We start from the raw sequence: 19,363 nt of genomic DNA, 5'->3' as shown, positions 1-19,363 counted from the left end.
ATGCTTATTGGAATCAACGGCGGCTATTTTCCGGCAATCTGCCGGGTATGTTTCGATTTTTTGAATCAGATTTTCTAAATGGTTTTCCCAATCCATTCAAAAAAGTCCATTCTATGTCTAGATTTTTGTTTACTCAATGAAAATTCTTTGAATTGTAGGTCAGGACTTGTCCTGCTAGGTTTTGTATCTTGGCCAGATGAAGTCACACTCACTCCAAATCTACTCTTTCATGCTTTTGCATTCATGCTTTTTTGTCAAATGATAGTCATTTCGGTATATGCCAAAAAGAAACTGAAATTTTGTCTTCTTTCGTTTGATTTTTTCGTGTTGTATTTGAGATCGCAGCTATCGCAACTATTTTCTGGCAATTTGTCAGCTGTTTTGGTATGCTACTTAAATTGAAAATTTAATATGATTTGTCGACGTTGACGTTTTATGTGTTCGCACTGCCGTGTTATTGAATTGTTAACTTATTGCTCTAATTCGGGATTCAGTGTTCTTGTAAAAAAAAACCGTCGGTAAAAAATTCACTGGCCCATTTGAACTCGCCTCTCAAATACCAAGCCCCAATTTGGGTAGAGCATATGTCTGACTGTTTCTATTGTAGGGCTCAGAGGGCAGTGGTCGCTTGTTGAGACACGTGCTAAGTGTTATGATGGAGAGCGAGTGCTACGAGTGGGCCATCCTGGTCTGTCTCATGCTCAGTGATGTCACACAGGCCATCAGTATTATCAACTGCGTCATATGTTGCTCATCCCCACACTCACTCACTAACACTGCACAGAGACTCATTCAGGGATTGACTGCTCTCGACGAATGGGCTGCAGAGAACTGGTGGGTTATTGATAGACAGTGATATTTATCAACAGTGATCTCGTTTCGTCACTGGTTTAAAATCACAAATTTCGTGGCTGTTATTTGAAACTTTATAAAAAGGCTGTATTGCTAAGTTGTTTTTTGCATAAGAACTTCACAAGCTTCTTAAGAGCGTTGCTCCACAAGCGTTAACAAAAGTAAACGTTCAAATAGCAAAGTTTTAAATTGGCTGTTTAATAGCCGCCGCATGCTTATCAACGGCTATTATGTAGCGCTCTCCTTTAGACATTCCAAAAGATTTGGATTGTATTGGTGCACTGACCTTTTAAGATCTGTTCACATTTTTTCCCGCCTGTTTCATGCTAATGAGTGGTCAAATTAAAGTGGTGATTTTAGTCACGCTGGAATAGTAAAGGGAGCGAAGAAGCGAGAAGGTTTAAAAGTGTGGTATTTTGTCAAACAAACTTTAAAGTTGAGTGAGATATTGTTTATGAAATTGTTGGATTTGTAATGGTTTTTTTTCACGTGCGTGAATTTGACTTCTGTTTTCAGAATTTCCTCTCTTGAGTGCTATTAATTCGATACATCTGGTTCTAATTACACCTGTTTACAATTGTTTAAAATCCTCAATGAGCAGCTAATGCTTTTTTATTTATTTGACACTGATTGTCATAAAAAATTGTGAATTTTTAATAGCCGCCCTCAGCTTCTCGGCCGGCTATTATAGCGCTTCTAATTTTTTACACTTCAAAGAATTTGAATTGTATTGGGGCGGTATCTTTTTTTAAGATCTGTTCACACATTTTCATGATTTTTGAAGTCGAATTGGAGTAGTGATTTTGGTCACGCCGAAACAGGAAATTGAGCGAAAAATCGAGTGGTTTTGCCGCGTGAATTTTTTTCGCTCTAATTTTAAAGTAGAGTGAGAAAAAGGTGTTTGAACAAACATTCGCTTTCTTGCTAATGGTTTTTTGTTCACATGCGGCAATTTCACTTTGGTTTTTACTGTGTTTTCAATTTTTTGGAGCGGATTTTTTTCTAAATGGTTTTCCCAATCCATTCATAGTTCATTCTAAGCCTATTTTTTTAGAATCAAATTTACATTTCTCGCTATATTTCTCTCTTTATATGATTTTTTCTGGAAATGGGGTTCCCAATTCATTAATAGTCCTAGGTCTAGTTTTTTGTTTAGTTAATAACAATTCTTTGAGTTTTACGTCAGGACTGGTCCTGTTGTTTTTTTACTTCGTCGAATAAAAATTTTTCGCTTTACCTTAGTTCACAGCTTGTGCAACATTTTGCGTGAAATCTGGGCTAGTTTGACTCTTCTCTCATTCTACTCAAAGTGCTTTTAGACAGCAGTTGCTCAGCAAATCAATTCAAAATGAAGCCTCAGTATTAAAAAACGAAATCAGTAATGGAAACGGGACGAACCCATAAAGCCCGATTTTAGATGTTTGTTACCCGAACTTTGTTCTGTGTTACCATCTCTATGCTTATTGGTATTGATACTAGCCCCTGTGTTGTTTCATTACGAAACAGGAGTATGTTCAGCTCCAAAATGACATCAAAATATTTCGCACTTGAACATTTTTTGTACGAAAATCATATTTTCACTAGTTTTAGTTTTTGATCCCAATCCTTCGTTCATTCCCAATCTTGGTTATGGGAATCAACGGCGGCTATTTTCCGGCATTCTTCCGTGTATGTTTGCACAATCCAAAGATTTTGGGTGCTACTGATTATTAGCCGACTATTATTGTGCTCCCATTTTTTACAATTCAAATAATTTGAATTGTTTTGGGGCGCTGTCTTTAAGATCTGTTCACACATTTTTATGATTTTTAATTGGAATAGTGATTTTGGTCACGCCGAAACAGGAAATGGACCGAAAAAGCGAGCGGTATTACGGTTTGTAATTTTTTCGTTCTACTTTTAAATTAGAGTGAGAAAACGGTGTTTGAACAAAAATTCGCTTTCTCGCTAGTGGTTTTTTTGTTCACGTGCGGCAATTTCACTTTGATTTTTACTGTTTTTTTTTTGGATCGGATTTTCTAAATGGTTTTTCCAATTCACTCATAGTCCGTTCTAGGTCTAATTTTTTTTGTTTACTCAATGAAAATTTTTTGAATTGTACACCAGGACTTGTCCTGCTATGTTTTTTTTCTTCGTCGAATAGATTTTTGTTTCGCTTTACCCTCGTTCACAGCTTGTTCAACATTTTTCATGAAGTTTTTTTTATTTCTCTTGGCTAGTATCGATGTTCGCTCATTCTGCTCAAATGCTTTTAAACAGCATTTGCTCATCAAAGCAATCTAAATTGGAAAGAATCATTATCGATAAACGAAATCACAATAGAAACGGGATAAACCCATAATGCCCAATTTTAGATGCCTGCTAATTGAACTTTGTTCTTATAAGTCTTAGTTAACATCGCTTATGCATTTCGTCATTGATGCTAGCCCCTGCTTCTTCACTTTAGGTAACACGAGTATGTATAACTGTCAAATCTTATCAAAATAGTTCAAACTTTTAAAATGTTTTTTTTTGTACAACAATCTATTTTCGTCATTATTTTTTTGCTCCTTCTGTCCCAATTGGTACTATCGGAATCAATGGCGGCTATTTTTCGGCAATCTACCGGGTATTTGTTCTGTCTGTTTTGTAAGATGTATTCATATATTATTCTTTGACTTGGAGCTTTGAAAACGGGTTAAACACGTAACGTTCAGTGTGCTGTAAGTTTCTTTAGATGCCCTTAGCTGGCTTTAGTAGTATTTCAAGTGCTAAGTGTTGAACCTGCTCGTCATAAGGCCTCAATTCAAGGCGAAAAGTTAATTATTAGTTTTTGTCCCCAAAATGGTTTAATTTTCCACGTTTTTTGACATTTTTTTTTTAGTTTTTGATAGATGGTTTTAGAAATTACACCCAAAATTAGGTAGATTTTTCTTATTTTTCAAATTTCGTCAGAAAATTTCTGCAATTGTTTTAGTTTTTCTATCTTCAAGGGTCAATGACACTCTTTGATAGCTCTTAGTTGGTTTGCTGATTATTTTTTAAAGAAAATGAAATGGTTTTGAGTTTATTAATATCAGTAAATTTAGCGACTTTTCTTTATAACTTGCCAATTTCTTCAAGTTTTTGTTAAATTCGTTGTATTTAATGAGTCATTGAAATGTTTTGCATGGCATTAAAAAGGGTATCTGGATTGTTTTTCTAGTCAACTATTGGTTATTAAGATAACCAGAGACTACGAATTGGTTTTGCGAATATTGGTAAAGCGAATTTAGCCACATTCCAATAAAAGTTTCAGTTTTTAAAAAAAAAATTTCTGAAAAGTTTATAGCGCTCCTATTTTTTATTTACTTCGTCGAACAAAAAATGTTCGCTTTACCTCATTTGGCCGCTTTTTCAACATTTTGCGGGAAATCTTTTGACTTCTGTAGGCTAGTTTCTCTCTTCTCTCATTCTGCTAAAAGTGATTTTGAACATCGGTTGCTCAGCAAAGCAATTCAAAATGAAGAGAGTCAGTATAAAAAATTGAAGTCAGAAATAGAAACGGGATAAACCCGAAAAATGAATCGGACTTAAAAAATGTTTTTGTACAAAAATCTTTTTTTCAAACTCCTCTATTCTTTCAATCCCAATCATGCTTATTGGAATCAACGGCGGCTGTTTTCCGGCAATTTGCCGGGTATGTTTGATCTTTGAAGGGCATTGAAGCTTTTTATGGCTTATAGATGAGTTGCTGGACAGACTCGTGAGACACTGATATGACTTTAAAGTCAAATATATCAAGCACTTGAGCAACTTTGAAAAGTTTTTGATCAATAGAGGCAAAAAAACCTTTTTAGGGGTTGCGGACGCGTTAATCGATAATTGCCAGTAAAAAATTCACCACTTTGAAGTTTTAATTAGCTCGAATTATAGCGATTTTTGAACGTTTGAGTTTTTTATTTTGTTTTATTTTTTTTGTTTTTAGAGGCCTTTGAAAAATCATGTTACTTTATGGTTTACAGGCCAAAAGTTTCTTTCAAAGCGTTAACTGGTGTTAAAGGGTGTATTTAAATTGATTAAATTTGGCTGTTCGGGATTTTAGCTTCAAGAATTTTCCCATGTTAGTATTCTTGGTTTCATCCAAATTTGTGAGTCCGTGGATGCCATTGTCCAATTGATCTGCTAGTCGGATGTAGTTGTTTTTAGTTGTTTTTCAATCATTTCTTTTGAATTGTAATTCAGAACTTGTCCTGTTATGTTTTTTTTTTGTAAATTGTTTTCACATCTTTTACAATGACTTTGAGCTTTTGAAATAGAATAATTAGGGAAATATTGGTGGGCAATAGGTTGCAATAGAGACCCTCATCTGGTGTTAGTAGTCTTCAAGGTGCTCAATGTTTGCTTAATGTTTTCTTGTTCTTTTTCAGGTTCTTACAGTTTAAGGGGCCAGCTAAATTTGCTCTCATTCCGAAATAGTTTGCTGCTAATTTAAAATTGATTGTTTGGGGTTGAGTACCAAAGCCGTTGTAGCTGAGTGGTTAAGATGTCTGACTGATATCCTGGAGCCCGCTGGTGCGAACCCCTATGAGATTCGAGTTTTTGCGCCCATAAAAATATTTCTTAAAGTGCACCCCTAAATTAAATTGCCCGCCGTCTGTCGTTTGAGAGCAATTTATCCGACGTTAGTTGGTTTGTTTGTATTGATAATAGCCCCTGTATCGTCGCGGTAAGAAACAGGAGTATGTCCGGTACGAAACGGCTATGTCTTTCGTTCTTTAAAATTGTTTTCGTACAAATGTCTTTAATTTTTTTTTCGTTTTTTTTCAATCCGAAGCGGGGCTATAGGAATTAGTGGTGGCTATTTCACGGCAATCTACCGTGTATGTTTTTATGATTCCATGTGCTTTTTGGTTTGCTCTATCACTATTTGGATTAATACATAATTGTGTTTTAGCTTCACATATAGGCTGTTCCTAGCTGCACTCTTCCCATACGTGCAAGTTCTCAAAACAGTGATGGACTTCTCATTCAAAACACAAAGAATGAAAAAGGTTTCTGCTGGAAGTACACCTGGAGGTGGTTTGTTGATGGCGGCCGCCTCCCAATCGTCTCCAGACACTGACAAATTTGGAGCCTCTAAGTTCAATAGAAAAGAAAGTGCGGGATCCGCAACGTCGACGGCAGGTCCTAAGAACTCGAAAGGTGACGTTGCAGCTCCTGGATCGGCAAATGCTGCAAGTCGGCGCTTGTCCTGGTGGCGAGGCTCGAAATCGTCGTCAAGCTGGACATCGCAAAGTGGTGGACAAGGCACACAAGAGCCAAATGAAGACACATTGCTTGAAGAGAACACAGTTGAGGAACGAATTGAGTGGCTATCAGACTCATGGAAAGATGTTAATGGAAATGTAGGCGGCAAAAATTCATTCGATTCGAACTATGCATCGTTGTTAGATGCGAATAATGAGTTTAGTGCTTGGACTGAGGACCACGGCCAAGGTGACTTAACTGAGAGTCAGCGATGTGTAATATCGTGAACTAATGTAAAATCAGAGTAATATGTTCCCCTTTGTATGTAGAGTATTATAAATTTATCTTGGTGTAGATTAGTTAATCCACTACATTTATGTAAATCAATTCCTGTTGAAAAAAATAAATGGACTCAACCTTTCTTTTAAGCATCAATTAGTCATTGTATGTTGAAAGATCCTGCAAGTGTTCTGATCTTAGGTATTAGGAATGTTTAGATTCGGTATGTTTACACATCTGTAAGAGAGCCCCAAAAAAGTTGCTGTGGAAAATCATGCCGCCATCAGCCTCTCAGCTGTTTCATTGAGTTTAGATTCGGTATGTAAGAGAGCCCCAAAAAAGTTACTGTGGAAAATCATGCCGCCATCAGCCTCTCAGCTGTTGAGTTGTTTCATTGACTTTACAATTGTTTCATTGACTAAAGATTTCGAAACTAGATAAAAGGGAAAAGCACGTGGCATTAGGTTGCATTAGACACTAAGATGCCTTTAGTAGTATTTAAAATGCTAAGGTTGCTAGTAAGGCTCGAATTCAAGGTGAAATGCCCGGTTTGTGAGCCCAAAATGGAGCAATTTCTCTTAGATTTCTTGATTTATTGGTCAGATTGGCTTTTGATGGAAGTTAATTATTAATAGCCGCCTCTGCTTCTCGGCAGGCTATTATAGCGCTCCTATTTTTTTACAATTCAAAAAATTTGAATTGTATTGGGGCGCTGTCTTTTTTAAGAGCAGTTCACACATTTGAGTTCAGGAAGTGGAGCGAAAAAGCGAGTGGTTTTGCGGCTTGAAATTTTTTCGCTCTAATTTTAAAGTAGAGTGGAAAAACGGTGTTAACACAAAAAGTCACTTTGTTCACATGCGGCAATTTCTACAGTTTTATTTTTACAGTATTTTTCGATTTTTGGATCGGATTTTTTTCTAAATAGTTTTCCCCAATCCATTCATAGATCATTCTAGGCCTATTGTTTTGGTTTGAACCAAATGTCCATTTCTTGCTAGTGGTTTTTTGTTCAAATGCGGCGTTTCGGCCTTGATTTTCTGTTTTTTTTCAGTATTTTGATCTGATTTTTTTTTAGAAAAGGTTTTCCCAATTCATTCATAGTCCGTTCTATGTCTATTTTTGAAATTTTTTGTTTAGTCATTGTCATTAGACTTCGTCGAATAAACTTTTTCGCTTTCCCTTAGTTCACAGCTAGTTCAACATTTTGCGTGAATTATTTTTGACTTCTGTTCGCTAGTTTCACAGTTCTCTCATTCTGCTAAGTGTTTTTAGACAGGATTTGCTCAAAAAAGCAACTCAAAATGAACAGAGTCAGTATCAAAAAACGAAATGAGAAATAGAAAGGGGATAAACCCATAGAGCCCCGTTTTAGATGACCGTTACTCGAACTTGGTTCTTATAAGACTTAGTTACCATATCTAATGCTTATTAGTATTGATACTAGCTCCTGGATTGTGACACTATGAAAGAGGAGTATGATCAACTACAAAAGGACATCAAAATAGTTCGCACTTTTACATTGCTTTTCTAAAAAAGCTTTTTTTAATAGCCGCCCTCATCTTCTCAGCCAGCTATTATAGCGCTCCTATTTTTTTACTTCGTCGAATAAAAAAAGTTTCTCTTTACCTCATTTTGCTGCCTTTTCAACATTTTGCGTGAAATCTTTTTGACTTCTCTAGGCTGTTTCTCTCTTCTCTCATTCTGCTAAAAGTGATTTTGAACATCAGATGCTCAGCAAAGCAATTCAAAATGAACAGAGTTAGTACAAAAATGGATGTCAGAAATAGAAACGGGATAAACCCATAAAGCCCAATTTTAGATGCCCGCTATTTGAACGTCGTTCCTATAAGTCTCATTTACCATCTCTAATGCTTATTGTTATTGATAGTAGCCCCTGTAGCCTCTCTCTAAGAAGCAGAAGTATGTTCAACTACGAAATGCCATCAAAATAAATCGGACTGAAAAACATGTTTTTGTATAAAAATCCTTTTTTTCAATATCTTGTGTTATTTCAATCCCAATCATGCTTAATGGAATCAACGGCGGCTATTTTCCGGCAATCTGCCGGGTATGTTTTTTGATTATTTTCCCTTCTTTCAATCCCAATCGTGGTTATGGGAATCAACGGCGGCTATTTTCCGATAATCTGCCGGGTATGTTAGTTAATATGGGTATATGCCACAAGAAACGTATCTTTATATTTATAGCTGTAAGCTGAGTGAAGATATACTGAACGTAAAAAATAAGTTAGCACCCCCTAATGTTACGAAGTAAAAAAACAATTTTTGAGGCAATTTTACGTGCAACTAAATTTCGGAGCAATCTTTAACACCATTGACCCCCTTGGCTAGTGATCTTGCCTTATGAAATTCAGATAATACTTAACAGTATTTTACAAGATACCCCTATTTCAATCTGATGAAATCCATCCAAGTCCCACTGGAAAAAATTGTTATGAAATGCGGAAAAAATGTGAATAAAATTTAATTTCATAACAATTTTTTCTAGTGGGACTTGGATGGATTTCATCAGATTGAAATAGGGGTATCTTGTAAAATACTGTTAAGTAATGTTAATGTTTAATGTTTAACGCAAAAGCTAACTCAATCATAATTGAGCAACGTATATCACATTTTGAGAGACAAGTTTCTTTCAACAATGAAACTTAAATGGATTTGGTCAACGTGTATTAGGTTATATGGTAAGTTACAATTACGTTTTCTCAGAATTTCATAGAAAATCAAGACCTAGGCACCGGGTCAATGGTGTAAAAGTTTGCTCGCAATTTTAATTCAAGATTAAGTAAAATTGCGTCAAAAATTGAATCAAAACTTTGCGTCAAAAGTAGTTGGAAAACTTATTATTGACGTTGAGAATACATTGGGGGTGTTTCTAGTTCTTTACCATCCAAAGAAATTGAATTCCTTTGGGGTGCTGTCTTTAAGATATGTTCTTATTTTTGATCTTTTTTGTGTCAATGAGAAGTCAAATTAGAGTGTTTTTTTAAAAGGCTGGAGTAGTAACGGAAGCGGAAAGCCAGTAGTTTTTAGGCGTGACTTTGTTTTGAAACTGCTTTAGAGTCCATTGAGAAACAGGAACGGTGTTCAAAGACACTTTTGCTTTTTGAGAGTGATTTTTTTCAGGTTCGAATTTTTAATTTTCCCGCCATTTTCTGCGGGAATATGTGTGAAAAGTTTGTTCCTATAATGCATAGTTGAACTTTTTTAAGTTGCGCAAAAGGTAACTAATGATTTACAAGAATTAGACGCTATTTCACGACTTTAGCACGACCTGCTCTCATTTCATTAATGATAGATCTCATTAGCCATTTTTAGGCATATTCTGTTTTTCTGTTTTTTCCGGTCAACACTGAAGAGTTTAATAGGCTTGAAAAGACTTGTTGTTGATTTTTTTTGTTATAATTTTAGATTGAATGAGATCTGGTAGTTGATAACATTTACTTTCAATAAATTTTGTGTTCTGTTTTCGTTCGCGGACGTGTTGGTTTATGACTTGTCATTTAATGGAAGTTTCTTCTGTTTTTTTCGGAAGCTTCTTCTCTTTGTTCAGTTCTTTAAATTATAAATTTCAAAGAACTGATCCTGCTATGTTTAATTGCTCTCAAAAGAAGTTTGCAGCAATTATATTAGTCCTTTAATCTTTTATGCAATTTTTCGCGTGACCGAATTTTTGTCTGACGAATTTGACCTTGCTCTCAAAAATGTGGTAAGCAGGTGGAGCCCGGAGGACATTAAGAGCTCTTAGAAGGTCGCGTTTTACACTACACTAAGTATGCAACTCAATTAAATTATTTTTAGGTGGTTTAATTTATGGTGTGAAAGGAGGTTAATCCCCTGCAATTAAGCTACACCTAGCCCCCCTAAACTTACTAAAAATATGCGATGTTCAATTTTTTCAGTGTTGTTCAAAATTCTTGATTTTTTCCGGTCTTTTTGGCCAATAACATCTTTCAAAGCTGGTGCGTGGTTTGAGGGGTTTATTTAAATGAATCAAGTTTGGCCTTCAGGGTAAAAGTTTCAAGAGTTATAGCAATGATTATTTTTGTTTGTCAACTGTTGGGGTTGCCTTTCTTCTTGGCTGGCATTGTTCAATTGGTCTGCTGGTCATGTACAGAGTTCTCACTTTTTCATTCAATTCTTCGGATTGTATTTCAGGATTTTTCCTGTTATCTTTTTTGTAAGATGTTTTCACACATTTTTCATGACTTTGACCATTCAAAACGGGATAAACAGGTAGCACCCAGTAATCACTATGATTCTGAAGAGGCGCTTATCTGGTTTTAGTAGTCCTTCAAGCGCTTAATTCAAGATTCAAAGTTTATTTTTAAGAGTTCTTGATTCCCAAAATTTTGCATTTTTTTCGTCATTTTTTGTGTTTTAAGAGTAATAGACGCCGTCAGCTTCTCGACGGCTATTCTTAAGCTTCTCTCTCTTTTCGCGATCCGACAATTGGATTGTTTTTGTGCTCTGTGTTTTTTTAAGGATTTTTCTACACAATTTTAATGACTTTAATCTTTCAAAACGTAATAAACGGGTAAGGCCCAGTTGGCATTAAGTCTCATTAGAGGCCTGATGCCGACTTTAGTAGTCCTTCAAGTGGTGCAGCTGCTGGGAATTCTTTAAAGCTTGATTACAGATCATTTTTCAAGAGTTTGATAAAAAAAAATTATGTGCATAGATTTTAATGGCAATGGAACAGTTTTAAAAAATTTAATGTCACAACTTTGAGCCAAATTTTGGAAAACGTGTTTTTGGATAAAATGGTTTTTAACATTTTAATATAACGAATTTTTGCAGTTTATGATAAAGTTCGCAATTCTCAAATTGTTAAAAAACATTTGTCAGTTTTTCACTTTTTCTTGCATATTTGCTAGGGAAATGGAACGGATTTCAACTTTTTAATATCAAAAACTTACGGTGATATGAGAATACGATGAGAATACGTTACGGTGTTTGTATTTTTTAGGATCCTAAAATTTGAATTACTTCGGGGTGCTGTCTTTAGGATGTGTTCACTCATTTTTGACCTTTTCTTGTCAATGAAAAGTCAATTTAGAGTAGTTTGTTTGAAAGGATGGTGTAGCAATAGGAGCGGAAAAGGAGTAGTTTTCAGGCGTGTTTTTGTTTAAAGTCTATTGAGAAAAAAAAGGTGTTCAAACAGATTTTTGCTTTTTTTGATCAATTTTCTGTCACGTTCAGTAATTTGTGTTTCTCGCTGTTTTCTGCAGGGTTATTTTTGAACAAGTGTCTTCTTATAATGCATAGTTGCACTTGCTTAAAACGCACAAAAGGTAACTAATGGTTTACAAGAACTAGATGCTATTTTCCTTCAAAGAGCATGTATTACTTGTTGGTTTTTGCCTGTTTTGTAGTCATGTATGAGCCACAATTTAATCAATTTAAAAGTTTTTTATTCATATCTATGGGTTTTTCACGACTTTAACTCGACTTGCGTTCAAAAAATATTTGTTTTTTGAAGTTTGCTGTGTTTCGTGTTTAGTTTTGCGACTTTGTCTCATTAATGGTAGATCTCATTAGCCATTTTTAAGGCATGTTTGAGCATATCTATTTATTTTGGTCAACAATGATGAGTTTAATGGGCTTGGAAAGACTTGTTGAAATTTTTGTTATATTTGTAGATTTTGCTAGTTCTTTTATTTGTTGGCAACTTTTAATTTCAATAATTTTCGTGTTCTGTTTATGTTCGTGGACGTGTTGCTTTATGACTTGTTCAATAATGGAAGCTTCATCTGAAGATGATAGTGCTGTCCTCTATTTGTTCAGTTCTCTAAATTGCAATTTTCAAAGGAGTGATCCTGCTATGTTTAATTGCTCTAAAACAAAGTTTGCAGCAATTATTTTAGTCTTGTGGTCTTTTATGCAATTTTTCGCATGACCGAATTTTCGTCTGACAAATTTGACCTTGCTCTCAAAAACGTGGTAAGCAGGTAGCGCCCAGAGGACATTAAGGGCTCTTAGAGCGCTCTTCTTACTATACACTAAGTATGCAATTCAGGTAATTTATTTTCAGGTGACACATGGTGTGAAGCGAGGTTCATCCCCTGGCAATTAAGCTACAGTTAGTCCCCCTAAACCCTACCTAGAGACTGTCGAAGCTAGCTGCTCACCAGTCGTTTGAGAGTAGTTTGTCAGCGATTGCGTTAGTCAGTTATGATTTTGCCATCCAAAATTGCATTGTTTTGGGCCTCTTTTTTTGTAAGACGTTTCCAAACATTTTTCAATGAATTTGATCTTTGAAAACTGGATAAACAGGTAAAATCCTGTGGGAAGGACGTTTCAAAAGACCCAAAGCTGGCTTTGGTAGTCTTTCAATTGCTTAGAGTGGTGCAGTTGCTAGGAACGGAATTTTTCAGCCCAAAATGGTGCAATTTTCCAAAATATTTTAATTTTAATATTGCGAAATTAAGACACTTACATTGAATTTGCGATGTTCATTTTTTAAGTCTTGTCATATTTCTCGATTTTTTCCTGTCTTTACTGGTCAATAAACTTCTTTCAAAGCTGGTGCGTGGTTTCAGGGGTTTATTTAAATGAATCCAGTTTGGCCTTCAGGGTAAAAGCTGTAAGAGTTATAACAATGATTAATTTTGTTTAGTTTGTTTGATTACTTTAGTTTATCAACATTTGAGGTTGCCTTTCTTCTTGGCTGGCATTGTTCAATTGGTCTGCTGGTCATGTACAGAGTTCTCACTTTTTCATTCAATTCTTCGGATTGTATTTCAGGATTTTTCCTGTTATCTTTTTTGTAAGATGTTTTCACACATTTTTCATGACTTTGACCATTCAAAACGGGATAAACAGGTAGCACCCAGTAATCACTATGATTCTGAAGAGGCGCTTATCTGGTTTTAGTAGTCCTTCAAGCGCTTAATTCAAGATTCAAAGTTTATTTTTAAGAGTTCTTGATTCCCAAAATTTTGCATTTTTTTCGTCATTTTTTGTGTTTTAAGAGTAATAGACGCCGTCAGCTTCTCGACGGCTATTCTTAAGCTTCTCTCTCTTTTCGCGATCCAACAATTGGATTGTTTTTGTGCTCTGTGTTTTTTTAAGGATTTTTCTACACAATTTTAATGACTTTAATCTTTCAAAACGTAATAAACGGGTAAGGCCCAGTTGGCATTAAGTCTCATTAGAGGCCTGATGCCGACTTTAGTAGTCCTTCAAGTGGTGCAGCTGCTGGGAATTCTTTAAAGCTTGATTACAGATCATTTTTCAAGAGTTTGATAAAAAAAAATTATGTGCATAGATTTTAATGGCAATGGAACAGTTTTAAAAAATTTAATGTCACAACTTTGAGCCAAATTTTGGAAAACGTGTTTTTGGATAAAATGGTTTTTAACATTTTAATATAACGAATTTTTGCAGTTTATGATAAAGTTCGCAATTCTCAAATTGTTAAAAAACATTTGTCAGTTTTTCACTTTTTCTTGCATATTTGCTAGGGAAATGGAACGGATTTCAACTTTTTAATATCAAAAACTTACGGTGATATGAGAATACGATGAGAATACGTTACGGTGTTTGTATTTTTTAGGATCCTAAAATTTGAATTACTTCGGGGTGCTGTCTTTAGGATGTGTTCACTCATTTTTGACCTTTTCTTGTCAATGAAAAGTCAATTTAGAGTAGTTTGTTTGAAAGGATGGTGTAGCAATAGGAGCGGAAAAGGAGTAGTTTTCAGGCGTGTTTTTGTTTAAAGTCTATTGAGAAAAAAAAGGTGTTCAAACAGATTTTTGCTTTTTTTGATCAATTTTCTGTCACGTTCAGTAATTTGTGTTTCTCGCTGTTTTCTGCAGGGTTATTTTTGAACAAGTGTCTTCTTATAATGCATAGTTGCACTTGCTTAAAACGCACAAAAGGTAACTAATGGTTTACAAGAACTAGATGCTATTTTCCTTCAAAGAGCATGTATTACTTGTTGGTTTTTGCCTGTTTTGTAGTCATGTATGAGCCACAATTTAATCAATTTAAAAGTTTTTTATTCATATCTATGGGTTTTCACGACTTTAGCTCGACTTGCGTTCAAAAAATATTTGTTTTTTGAAGTTTGCTGTGTTTCGTGTTTAGTTTTGCGACTTTGTCTCATTAATGGTAGATCTCATTAGCCATTTTTAAGGCATGTTTGAGCATATCTATTTATTTTGGTCAACAATGATGAGTTTAATGGGCTTGGAAAGACTTGTTGAAATTTTTGTTATATTTGTAGATTTTGCTAGTTCTTTTATTTGTTGGCAACTTTTAATTTCAATAATTTTCGTGTTCTGTTTATGTTCGTGGACGTGTTGCTTTATGACTTGTTCAATAATGGAAGCTTCATCTGAAGATGATAGTGCTGTCCTCTATTTGTTCAGTTCTCTAAATTGCAATTTTCAAAGGAGTGATCCTGCTATGTTTAATTGCTCTAAAACAAAGTTTGCAGCAATTATTTTAGTCTTGTGGTCTTTTATGCAATTTTTCGCATGACCGAATTTTCGTCTGACAAATTTGACCTTGCTCTCAAAAACGTGGTAAGCAGGTAGCGCCCAGAGGACATTAAGGGCTCTTAGAGCGCTCTTCTTACTATACACTAAGTATGCAATTCAGGTAATTTATTTTCAGGTGACACATGGTGTGAAGCGAGGTTCATCCCCTGGCAATTAAGCTACAGTTAGTCCCCCTAAACCCTACCTAGAGACTGTCGAAGCTAGCTGCTCACCAGTCGTTTGAGAGTAGTTTGTCAGCGATTGCGTTAGTCAGTTATGATTTTGCCATCCAAAATTGCATTGTTTTGGGCCTCTTTTTTTGTAAGACGTTTCCAAACATTTTTCAATGAATTTGATCTTTGAAGACTGGATAAACAGGTAAAATCCTGTGGGAAGGACGTTTCAAAAGACCCAAAGCTGGCTTTGGTAGTCTTTCAATTGCTTAGAGTGGTGCAGTTGCTAGGAACGGAATTTTTCAGCCCAAAATGGTGCAATTTTCCAAAATATTTTAATTTTAATATTGCGAAATTAAGACACTTACATTGAATTTGCGATGTTCATTTTTTAAGTCTTGTCATATTTCTCGATTTTTTCCTGTCTTTACTGGTCAATAAACTTCTTTCAAAGCTGGTGCGTGGTTTCAGGGGTTTATTTAAATGAATCCAGTTTGGCCTTCAGGGTAAAAGCTGTAAGAGTTATAACAATGATTAATTTTGTTTAGTTTGTTTGATTACTTTAGTTTATCAACATTTGAGGTTGCCTTTCTTCTTGGCTGGCATTGTTCAATTGGTCTGCTGGTCATGTACAGAGTTCTCACTTTTTCATTCAATTCTTCGGATTGTATTTCAGGATTTTTCCTGTTATCTTTTTTGTAAGATGTTTTCACACTTTTTTCATGACTTTGATCTTTCAAAACGTGTTAAACAGGTAGCACCCAGTGGTCACTAACTTTCACTAGAGGAGGCCCCTAGCCGGCTTTAGTCCTTCAAGTGCTTAATTAAAGGTTCAAACTTTATTTTAAGAGTTCTTTATTCCAAAATTCTGCATTTTTACATTTTTTTTCGTCATTTTTTGTGGTATAAGAGTAATAGACGCCGTCAGGGTCTCAACGGCTATTCTTAAGCCGCTCTCTAGTTTGACAATCCAAGAATTGGGTTGTTTTTTGTGCTCTGTTTTTTATAGGATGTTTTCACACATTTTTCATGACTTTGATCTTTAAAAACGGATAAACAGATAAGGGGCAATTGGCATTAAGTCTCATTAGAAGCCCGATGCCGGCTTTAGTTATCCTTCAAATGCGTAGAATGGTGCAGCTGCTGGACATTATTTAATTCTTGATTAAAGGTCATTTTTCAAGGATTTGTTGTTAATTACGTGGCACGACTCTTAGCAGCCTTTTGTAGAGCTTGTATTTTTTTCAAGTTTTTTAAATATTGTTGTTTTTTTTTAGTTTTTCCGGCCTAAGTGGCCAAAAAAACTTCCTCTGGGGTCTGATAATGTGTTTCTACATACTTTTCTCTTGCAATAAAATTGTTTTCAATGTTTTAAATTCAAGAATTGGAGCAGTTTTTTGATAGTTTGCAATTTTTTTCAAATTTTCAGAAAATTTTTAATGTATTCTCTTTTTCTGGTCTCAGTGGTCAGGTAATTTTCTCTAGGGTTATCTAATTTGTTTTTGCATATTTGCTCGGGAATGTTTTTCAATTTTTTAATATTACAAATTTTCGCAATTCTGAAAATTTTTGCCGTGTTCCTAGTTTAAAGATATCTATGAGCCAATGTAAGTTCTTAAGGATTAAAATTGTGTTCCTGAATAGCTTCTGGAGTTAATAAAATGGTTCTGCAGGAACTATTATTTTAAAATTTAGCAGCATTTCCTGAAAAATTGCAATTGCTTTTAAGTTTTTGATGTTTTGTTATATTCTAAGTTTATCAATCGTTACGATAGGGTACTGGATAGATTTAATACAAAAAAGTGGGTTTGAGTTTGTGTTATTGCAAAATTAAGAAACATTCATTAAATTTTGCAAATTTCAGTTTTTTAAATTATTTTTCATATTTCTCAATTGCTGCTATATTTGTTGGCCAATAAAGCTCTTTCAAGGCTTGTGCCTGGGTTAAGGGGTACCCCTAATTGGATCAAATTTGGCCTTCAGGGTAGAAGCTTCAAGAGTTTATCAACTTGTTTTTTTTTGTTTTTTGCTGGCGTTGTTCAATTGGTCTTTTGGTCAGGTACAGTAGTTTTTGAATACTCATTCAGTTCTTTGGATTGTATTTCAGGACTTGTCCTGGTATGTTTTTTGAATTTGCTTTATTCCATCACGTTTTTCGTTTCACAAAATCAAGATTTCCACGATTAACTCACTCTAATGACTTATGACTTAACTCACTCACTGTTTCAACTGAATGGAATTTAAATTCTTTACTCATTGAATTATACAATGCAGTGAATACGGTCAGAGTCAACCAAGAAAAATCAAAAGAAACGGAATAAATTGATAAAGCCCGGTTATTAAGTCATTAGGTTATCAAAGTATTGGGGCAATTGTTGCTAGCTGACAAAAGCATTTAGCTTAATAGATATCAGAAGCCTTAGAAGCTGAATTAAGTTTAATTTTAGAATCTAAGTGAAATTTCACACCGAAATAGAACACTTTTCGAGACTGAGGGAAAAAATTCTGTCGATTTCTATCTTTTTCCTGTTCTTTTTCAATCCCGATATGTGTCAAGGGCGTCAACGGCGGCTATTTTCCGGCAATCTGTCGGCTAATTTTAGTCTTGAATTCGCCTTTGTCGAAGTTGTTAAAGATCTTTTGCAAGATATGATTACTTTTTATGATAATTTTATGAGCTATATCTTTTGGTACTGCAAACATAACCACAAAATTTTTTTTATATTTTCATGTTATAAAGTGTTTGTCAATTTTTTGGTTTGCAACCTCAGCGGCCATAAAACGTCCTCTAAATACTGATAACAGGTTACTGCATAGTTTTTGTATGCCTTTTAGTGTCACAAATTTCAGCAATTTTTTTGAAAAAATTTTTGTGATTGTCAAGTTTTTTTAAATTACTTGTCTTTTTTAGTTTTTCTTGTCTCAACCGCCAGCTTTGCTACTTAGGTTTTGAAAGTATGTTACTGCATTGTTGTTAAGGCAATGGAATGGTTTTCAACAATTGAATATCACGAATTTATGCAATTTTGATGAAATTTGTTTTTTTTTCAAAATTTCGAAAATTTTTCACATGTACCTAATTTATTGATTGCCATTCCAATGAAACTTTTTAAGGCTTGAAATTGTTTTACTGGATAGCTTTTGGAGATAATGAAACGGTTCTGAAGAAAATAATGTCACTAACTTTAACAACATTTCATTAAAGTTTTTTATTGTTCTCAATTGAAATTGAAGGTAATGAAATGGTTCTGAATATTGTGAACTATGGCGTCGTTTTCATAAAGTTCGCAATTAATTCCTTCTCTGTTCAAAGGCCAACTAAACTTTTTTAAATCTTGCAGATTGTTAATAGCTGAATTCCGGAAAGATGGTTTTGAACATAATAATGTTGCGGTATAAAGAAATTTCGAATAAAGATGGCAGCTCTCAATTTTAAGGAATTTTTTGTTTTTTTATTTATTCTTATTTCTGTAATAGTTTCTCATCTATGTTTATAGTTTCTCATTATTTTTATAGTTTCTCATCTTTTGAGACTGTTTTTTTTTTGGCTGGCTTTGCTCAATTGATCTGCTTATCAGATACAGCTGTTCTAAGTTTACAATTCAATTCTCTGGATTTTATTTCAGGACCTGTCCTACCATCTTTTTTGTTTCGACGCTTATTGGTCAAAGCTGAAAAGTTAAATGACTTCTTCCTCTCACTAACGTCATTTGCGCTTGACGTCGCTTCTCGCTCGCTCTAGCAAAAGTTCGTAGGTCATTTGCATGTTGAGATTTTCATCATCCTTGACTTGCATCATTTAATAAATTAATTTTGAACTTTAAAACTTAAGTTTTGATTTGAATTAGTTGAAGATCAAAGGAACTCATTTGTCCAAAAAAAAGCTCGAATAAAAACGGTTCTGCGTAACTTTTAACAAGCTTCATTAATTTATCACTTGATCTTCTTCTCATAGCTTCTGAGCGGCGTTGTTAACTTTTTCAATTTATATCTTTACTTGTTTCTACCTCTACTAGAAGGCGCGGCATGCAAGTGTATATTGCAGCTATTGTGCAGTCGGCCGGCTATGATCATATTTTTCTGAATAATTTTTCACCAACAATTTAAAGAATGTTCGCTAAGTTTTAATTTTTTTAAAGATTTTTTTTCTATTTCGAGGAGCAATGCAGCCTTTTATAGCTTGTAGCTGAGTTAATGGGTAAGTTTTTGCAAAACAAAAACTGTTTTAATTTGGTAACAATTTTTATTCTTGTAGTAAACTTATTAACTCCAAGAATATAATGATTTTCTTATTTCATGTTTTTGAAAGGCTTGGGCCTTCTTTATTTATTTCGAGCGAGGTTTCTGC

General features: G+C 34.6%; 1 protein-coding gene across 1 annotated transcript in view; it reads left to right on the top strand.

Annotated features, from left to right (window-relative positions):
* Window positions 1-6,488, top strand: part of LOC142336194 (guanine nucleotide exchange factor subunit RIC1-like) — a 221,025-nt gene extending 214,537 nt beyond the window's left edge. The window contains exon 29 of the mRNA XM_075384847.1: window positions 5,768-6,488. Coding sequence (XP_075240962.1) covers window positions 5,768-6,347 — 580 coding nt within the window. The 3' untranslated portion in view covers window positions 6,348-6,488. The remainder of the gene's footprint in view (window positions 1-5,767) is intronic.
* The last annotated feature ends 12,875 nt before the right edge of the window (window positions 6,489-19,363 follow it).

Source organism: Convolutriloba macropyga, chromosome 3 (genome assembly GCF_964194025.1).
Source record: "Convolutriloba macropyga chromosome 3, txConMacr16.3, whole genome shotgun sequence".
Classification (NCBI taxonomy): domain Eukaryota; kingdom Metazoa; phylum Xenacoelomorpha; order Acoela; family Convolutidae; genus Convolutriloba; species Convolutriloba macropyga.
Note: the sequence above shows the minus strand (reverse complement) of the source record. Positions and strands in the feature narration are given on the sequence as shown.